Source organism: Canis lupus, chromosome 8 (assembly GCF_011100685.1).
Source record: "Canis lupus familiaris isolate Mischka breed German Shepherd chromosome 8, alternate assembly UU_Cfam_GSD_1.0, whole genome shotgun sequence".
NCBI lineage: Eukaryota > Metazoa > Chordata > Mammalia > Carnivora > Canidae > Canis > Canis lupus.
Window position 1 is genome coordinate 1,115,442 of NC_049229.1, and position 7,847 is coordinate 1,123,288.

Here is a 7,847-nt window from a genome sequence, read left to right on the forward strand (position 1 = left end):
TGCCTGTGTCTCTGCCTCTCTCTCTCTCTCTCTCTCTCTCTCTCTCTCTCCCTGTGTATATCATGAATAAATAAAATATTTTAAAAAACCATTTTCAACAAATTTCATTATCTAGAAGCAAAGTCAATAAGAACCTTTTTTACTTGAAGCATACTTCAGAATACATGGTTCTAAAAGATACATATAAAACATTCCATCCGAGAAAGAGAGAATACACATTTCCCTCAAGTGCACACAGAAGAATCCCCTAGTTAGGCCACATAAAAAGAGACATAACAAATATCAAAAATTTAAGAAGACTGAAATTGTACCGAGTATATTTTCCAAACACAATGGTACAAAAATAAAGATCAACAATAAAATAAAGCTGGAATAATCTGCCTCATAAATATTAAATGGCTCTTGACTCTTAAAGTCCTTGGTGAGCACAGAAAAGGGAGAGGAGTTGGAGATTGAAGAGAGAATTTGTATTTTAATAAAGAGCTATTGATAGATAGAAGATCCCTTTTCCTTATCTTGATCTGAAGTCAATCTCTTGCAGGCAGCAGAGTTGGATCATGGTTTTTAATCCATTCTATCCATCTCCATCTCAATGAATTTAGGCTAAAGCCCAAATTCCAGTCTGGCATTCAAATAATTCTAAGATGTGAACCAGTTTCCTACCTTTCCAAAATATCTTATTCTTCTATACCTTCATTCTAGCCAAATTGAAGTATTTACTGTTCCGCTCACATTATGTGATTACCTACCTCCATGACTTTAACTACCACTTACCTTGATGTTGTCTTTGTAAAATACTCTTTCCCTTGCATGCATAGACACAGATTACTCATTTTGGGGACCTAGGTTAATTGCTGTCTTTTGTACAAAGCTTTCCCTGACCACTCCCTTCAGGTGGAAGTAAACTCTCCCTTCTCTGAAATCTCATTAATTGACCTGTGACTCTCCAATCTTAGATTTTGCCCATGCATGTGTTATATATTCTCCAGTAGAACCTAGGAACTGGTACTGGGTGATCCCAGAACTCAAGCATTTTTCAACACACCTGTGAATAGAAGACAGCTTGACTCCATCTCTCCATTAGTCAACATTTTTTTTTTATTAAGCATCTACTGTGTTCTAGCAGATCCAGTCCAAAATGCTAGAGAATCTAAACAACCCACACAAGTAGAGGTAAATTGTCTTGTCTTATCCCTTTTACAAAGCATTTCCACCATTGAAGTCCTACTGAGTAATTTCATCCATGTATTACTTTCAAAAAATTATCTTTAGTCTCAATCTGTTAGCCTTATATTTCAGTTTATAATTCATACCACATGTAACCATGTAGGAAAAGTAAAAAAAAAAAAGCTATTTAAATAGTTTTCCAAATACAAAATGCTCCTTAAACTTTAAATATTCTATGATTCAGAAGTAAAGAAACACTATAGCAAAGGTCTCTATGGATACAACTTAACAATAGATTCACAGTGATGTTATTAGAAACTTCTGGATAAGAGTATAAATACATAATACCTGGGAAAAATTGGAAGGTGAGGTTAAAAAAAAGGTGCCCTCCAAAAAGTATTTTAATTGTTAGTGAGGAAGGGAAAAAAGGAGAACTATAAGAAAATAGAGATTAAGGGAGTCTGAAACTTACCTTTATTATATATTATTCCTGATGAAAAATAAAATATGTCCAAAAGTAAAATGATCATATATAGAAGTAGCAACCCCATCTATAGAAAGAAACAAGAATATTTCTATTCAATCACTCTTAACATGTTTTTTCATTCCCTTTTCTATAAACAACTACATAGGAAAGAAGTCATCTATTCCACTAAGTTAAAAATATTTCCCTTTCAGGAACAAAGCAAACAATGTAACAGTTGACAGAGCTCTACATTTACTTCCTAGCTGGTATTAAAGATACTTGTAAATATTTTTATCATAAACTAGGGCACTATACCTCCGGTTTTTCTTCCATGTAGATTAACTGTCAGAAGGTGTGATCAACTCTGTAGCTGTGCAAACGCAGCCTGACTTGATAAAGACTCGGAGGTTAGTAGAGTGTATGCACCTTGATCTGATATTTTGACTGCATTGCTTTTGAGAGAGAGAATCCACATGGGTCCTGGGCATTCCTGCATGTCCTCCCTATGTGCCAAACATGCAAAGCCCTGGACACTTTTACCCAGGCCTTCTTTCAGAGTTGTGTTTGTGGGAAGAAACCTTAAGGGATGAGGTAACATTCCCCCTTGGATAAGAGTAGACCTGTTTCCATGGTGGACACCCCAAGCTCAGCATTCTTCTCTAACGCACACCCCTGTGTGTGTAAGCAAGCCTCTTTGATGGGCTGAAATGTGCCCTCCTAAAAATTCATCCGTTGAAGCCCTGTCACCCAGTACCTCAAAACGTTAGTTGCATTTGGAGACAGGATGTTTACAAAAGTGATTAAGTTAATATGAAATCATTAGGGTGGGCCGTGATCGAATGTGACCGGTGTCCTGATAAGAAGAAGAAATTTGGGTACAGACATGCGCCAAGGGGAGACAGTATGAAGACACAGGGAGCAGATGACAAAGGAACAGAGGCCTGGAACTGATCCTTCCTTCTTGGCCCTCAGGAGGAACCATCCTGCTATAACACCTTGAACTCAGATTCAAGTGTCCAGAAGTGTGTCAATAAACTTCTATTGTCTAAGGCACCCAGCCTGTGGTATTTTGGTGCCGTAACCCTCATCAGCTAATGCAGCTTCCATGATGGATATCTACTTGATGGCACCGGGGATTGGTGGGAGCAGGTGCTGATGCTCTGGCTCCTGCTTTTTTTATATATATAAATTTATTTTTTATTAGTGTTCAATTTGCCAACATATAGAATGCTCATCCCCATGCTCATCCCATCAAGTGCCCCCCTCAGTGCTCGTCACCTTGTCACCCCCCACCCCCCGCCCACCTCCCCTTCCACCACCCCTAGTTCTTTTCCCAGAGTTAGGAGTCTTTATGTTCTGTCTCCCTTTCTGATATTTCCCACACATTTCTTCTCCCTTCCCTTCTATTCCCTTTCACTATTATTTATATTCCCCAAATGAATGAGAACATACACTGTTTGTCCTTCTCCGATTGACTTACTTCACTCAGCATAATACCCTCCAGTTCCATCCACGTTGAAGCAAATGGTGGGTATTTGTCGTTTCTAATGGCTGAGTAATACTCCATTGTATACATAGACCACTTCTTGATCCATTCATCTTTTGATGGACCCCGAGGCTCCTTCCACAGTTTGGCTATTGTGGACATTGCTGCTAGAAGCATCGGGGTGCAGGTGTCCCGGCGTTTCATTGCATCTGTATATTTAGGGTAAATCCCCAACAGTGCAATTGCCGGGTCGTAGGGCAGGTCTATTTTTAACTCTTTGAGGAACCTCCACACAGTTTTCCAGAGTGGCTGCACCAGTTCACATTCCCACCAACAGTGTAAGAGGGTTCCCTTTTCTCCGCATCCTCTCCAACATTTGTGGTTTCCTGCCTTGTTAATTTTCCCCATTCTCACTGGTGTGAGGTGGTATCTCATTGTGGTTTTGATGTGTATTTCCCTGATGGCAAGTGATGCAGAGCATTTACTCATGTGCTTGTTGGCCATGTCTATGTCTTCTTCTGTGAGATTTCTGTTCTTTTGCCCATTTCATGAGTGGATTGTTTGTTTCTTTGGTGTTGAGTTTAATATGTTCTTTATAGATCTTGGAAACTAGCCCTTTATCTGATACGTCATTTGCAAATATCTTCTCCCATTCTGTAGGTTGTCTTTGAGTTTTGTTGACTGTATCCTTTGCTGTGCAAAAGCTTCTTATCTTGATGAAGTCCCAATAGTTCATTTTTGCTTTTGTTTCTCTTGCCTTCGTGGATGTATCTTGCAAGAAGTTACTGTGGCCAAGTTCAAAAAGGGTGTTGCCTGTGTTCTCCCCTAGGATTTTGATGGTATCTTGTCTCACATTTAGATCTTTCATTCATTTTGAGTTTATCTTTGTGTATGGTGAAAGGGAGTGGTCTAGATTCATTCTTCTGCATGTGGATGTCCAATTTTCCCAGCACCATTTATTCAAGAGACTGTCTTTCTTCCAGTGGATAGTCTTTCCTCCTTTGTCGAATATTACTTGGCCATAAAGTTGAGGGTCCACTTCTGGACTTTCTACTCTGTTCCATTGATCTATGTGTCTGTTTTTAGGCCAGTGCCACGCTGTCTTGATGACCACAGCTTTGTAGTACAAACTGAAATCTGGCATTGTGATGCCCCCAGCTATGGTTTTCTTTTTTAAAATTCCCCTGGCTATTCGGGGTCTTTTCTGATTCCACACAAATCTTAAAATTATTTTTTCTAACTCTGAAGATTCCACACAAATCTTAAAATTATTTGTTCTAACTCTTAAAATTATTTGTTCTAAGTTTCTTCAAGAAAACAGTTTCTTACTATTACTTGGCCACAGTAACTTCTTGCAAGATACATCCACGAAGGCAAAAGAAACAAAATATCCATGGTATTTTGATAAAGATTGCTTTAAACGTGTAAATTGCCCTGGGTAACATTGACATTTTCACAATATTCTGCCAATCCATGAGCATGGAATATTTTTCCATCTCTTTGTGTCTTCCTCAGTTTCTTTCAGAAGTGTTCTGTAGTTTTTAGGGTATAGATCCTTTACCTCTTTGGTTATGTTTATTCCTAGGTATCTTATGCTTTTGGGTGCAATTGTAAATGGGATTGACTCCTTAATTTCTTTTTATTCAGTCTCATTGTTAGTGTATAGAAATGTCACTGACTTCTGGGCATTGATTTTGTATCCTGCCACACTGCCAAAATAGAAAACCTGAACAGGCCAATAACCAGGGAGGAAATTGAGGCAGTCATCAAAAACCTCCCAAGACACAAAAGTCCAGGGCCAGATGGCTTCCCTGGGGAATTCTACCAAACATTTAAAGAAGAAACCATACCTACTCTACTAAAGCTGTTCGGAAAGATAGATAGAGATGGAGTACTTCCAAACTCGTTCTATGAGGCCAGCATCACCTTAACTTCAAAACCAGACAAAGACCCCACCAAAAAGGAAAATTATAGACCAGTATCCCTGATGAACATGGATGCAAAAATTCTCAACAAGATACTAGTCAATAGGATACAAGAGTACATTAAGAAGATTATTTACCATGACCAAGTAGGATTTATCCCCAGGATGCAAGGCGGCTTCAACACTTGTAAAACAATCAATGTGATTCATCATATCAGCAAGAGAAAAAACAAGAACCATAGGATCCTCTCATTAGATGCAGAGAAAGCATTTGACAAAATACAGCATCCATTCCTGATCAAAACTCTTCAGAGTGTAGGGATAGAGGGAACATAACTCAACATCTTAAAATCCATCTACGAAAAGCCCACAGCAAATATTCTCAATGGGGAAGAACTGGGAGCCTTTCCCCTAAGATCAGGAACAAGACAGGGATGTCCACTCTCACCACTGCTATTCAACATAGTACTGGAAGTCCTAGCCTCAGCAATCAGACAAAAAAAAGAAATAAAAGGCATTCAAATTGGCAAAGAAGTCAAACTCTCCCTCTTCGCTGATGACATGATACTCTACATAGGAAACCCAAAAGCCTCCACCCCAAGATTGCTAGAACTCATACAGCAATCTGGCTCCTGCTTTTGCTGTGAGTGATTAAGCCTTTGTCTCTGACCTAGAGGTGTCGTGCCTTTTGCCAGTATCCAAGGAGCAGTAACAGAGAGACTTGCCTGATGTGGGTAAAGCATAATCGAGATCCTGGGTGGTTCCTGACAACTGCTGGGTAACTTAAACTGTTGTTTTTCCTCCCTCAAAATTCATTTGCTTGATTCAATACATTTAATCAACAATATATAAAGTTCAAACATTCTTTGGATTTTTAAGTTCATCATCTTTATCACATGATCAGGGAGGAATTTTGTGTTTGTGTGTGTGTGTGTGTGCGTGTGTGTTTTCCTAAGTGCTCTTTTTGGTCACTGGGAAAACAATTTGCTTTCACAAGGTAAGACAAAACAAAAGAATACATCATGGGCAGCCCCAGGGGCTCAGTGGTTTAGTGCCACCTTCAGTCCAGGGCGTGATCCCGGAAATCCGGGATTGAGTCCCACATTGGGCTCCCTGCATGGAGCCTGCTTCTCCCTCTGCCTGTGTCTCTGCCTCTCTCTTTCTCTGTGTCTCTATGAATAAATAAAAATAAAATCTTTTAAAAAAAGACTACATCAAAACTCTATCTGCATGGGGCTATGCTCAATTATATTTCTGGTGTGAGAGTGAATTTAACATTAAATGGAGAAGTCATCACAGTCAAAATTTGGAAATAGTGCCTTTGCCAGGAAAATCTTATATTATTTCACTAAACACTCACATTAAATGACATAACACTACTATAAGAACCCATTAGTTTTTCTCCTTCTTAAGAAATGGGCTGACACGTATCATGCTCCAGGGTTCCAGGATGGATGAGCTGTTTCAATTCAGTTCTCTGGAATAAATATAAAAAGATCTCTAATTTCATGTGAGTGGCTTTGGTTATATCTATCTTTGATCAAAGAACTAAAAACTTACTTTAAAAGGCTTTTAAGGGCTTTCATTAAGGAAAGATAACCTGAGAGAGCATAAATGAAGGGAGAGACAGCTAAGGAATAACCTTTGGGTTCTCGGTGGCTTTGCTAGGACCTTGTTCTAGTAATTCAGCCTGTATTCATTCTTTGTTCATGTCTATGTGGGATGTACTTAAGCTGCAAATAGGAGACCCGAAGTTCCATGTCTAAAATCTACTGCTAGCTGGTAACAGTCGGGCTGAGAACCAAGTTCTCCTGATGCCACAAAATGAAAATTTAAAAACACAGAGGGATGAAGTACATGATTAGATTCGACCTCTCACTAAAACTGCTAAATGTGTCCATCATCATTCTATTCCAGACCTTAGTCTCCTTTTCCCTGTCTTCAGTATGACAAGTTTTCTCAGTTTCATACTACCTTCTTTCAACAACCATCTCACGGTTAGGGAAAAAGACTTTAGCCTAAAATCGGCTCTGCCCGTTGGGCTGTTGGCTTTTTGGAAAGCTAATTTACTTCTTCGATTCAGTAAAATAGGGATCACAGCTACTTCACGACCCTGTGGTGAGAACTGAATGAGTAATACACTTTAAACTTTTAGCAGCTGCTTTACATAGACTAAGCAATTGATAAACTCTAGCTCTGAATCCATGTCCTTTTTTTAAAAGATTTTATTTATTTATTTATTTATTCATGAGAGACACAGAGAGAGAGGCAGAGACATAGTCAGAGGGAGGAGCAGGCTCCCTGTGAGGACCCCGGGATCACGCTCTGAGCCACCCAGGGGCCCCTGAATCCATGTCTTGATGTACTGAAGCAACTTCTTTATCCTCACTGCACTCCTCACTCACTCTGTTAGTAATAAAATTACCTCCAGTTACCAATCTCATTGAATTATTATGAGTTTTATATAATGGCCAGATAGAAATCATATATCTCAATATTTTCTGTTCTCTTTCACCAAAACATATTGGGAATTGCCCCAAAGAAGGAATCTACCTTTCCCACCATCTGTTTCATTTTTAACCACTCTGTTATAGAATAGTGATTACATTATCAATATGAAGTAGGACCTTATTTTAATATTTCTTACTGTGACAACTTCCTCATAGGATGGCAGACTAGTTGCACTTTTCTTTTTTGTAATTTCCTAAGGATTTTTTTTTTCCATCCAGGCTAAGAAAGACCCAGGTCTGAGTTTTCAATTTACTGGTTTAGTAGCCCACTGACTTTGGTAACAGCCAATCAGC

General features: G+C 39.0%; 1 protein-coding gene across 4 annotated transcripts in view; it reads right to left on the reverse strand.

Moving 5' to 3' along the window:
- CATSPERB (cation channel sperm associated auxiliary subunit beta) overlaps positions 1–7,826 on the reverse strand; it is a 141,376-nt gene extending 133,550 nt beyond the window's left edge. For 3 of the 4 annotated variants that reach the window (XM_038544107.1, XM_038544106.1, XM_038544104.1), the window contains exons 1-2: positions 7,691–7,826; positions 1,640–1,718 (exon numbers count right to left, since the gene is read on the reverse strand). In XM_038544107.1, coding sequence (XP_038400035.1) covers positions 1,640–1,718 — 79 coding nt within the window. In that variant the 5' untranslated portion in view covers positions 7,691–7,826. Of the gene's footprint in view, positions 1–1,639; positions 1,719–7,670 lie in introns of all 4 variants that reach the window. The other variant, XM_038544105.1, reaches the window with a different exon arrangement.
- Positions 7,827–7,847: the final 21 nt, after the last annotated feature.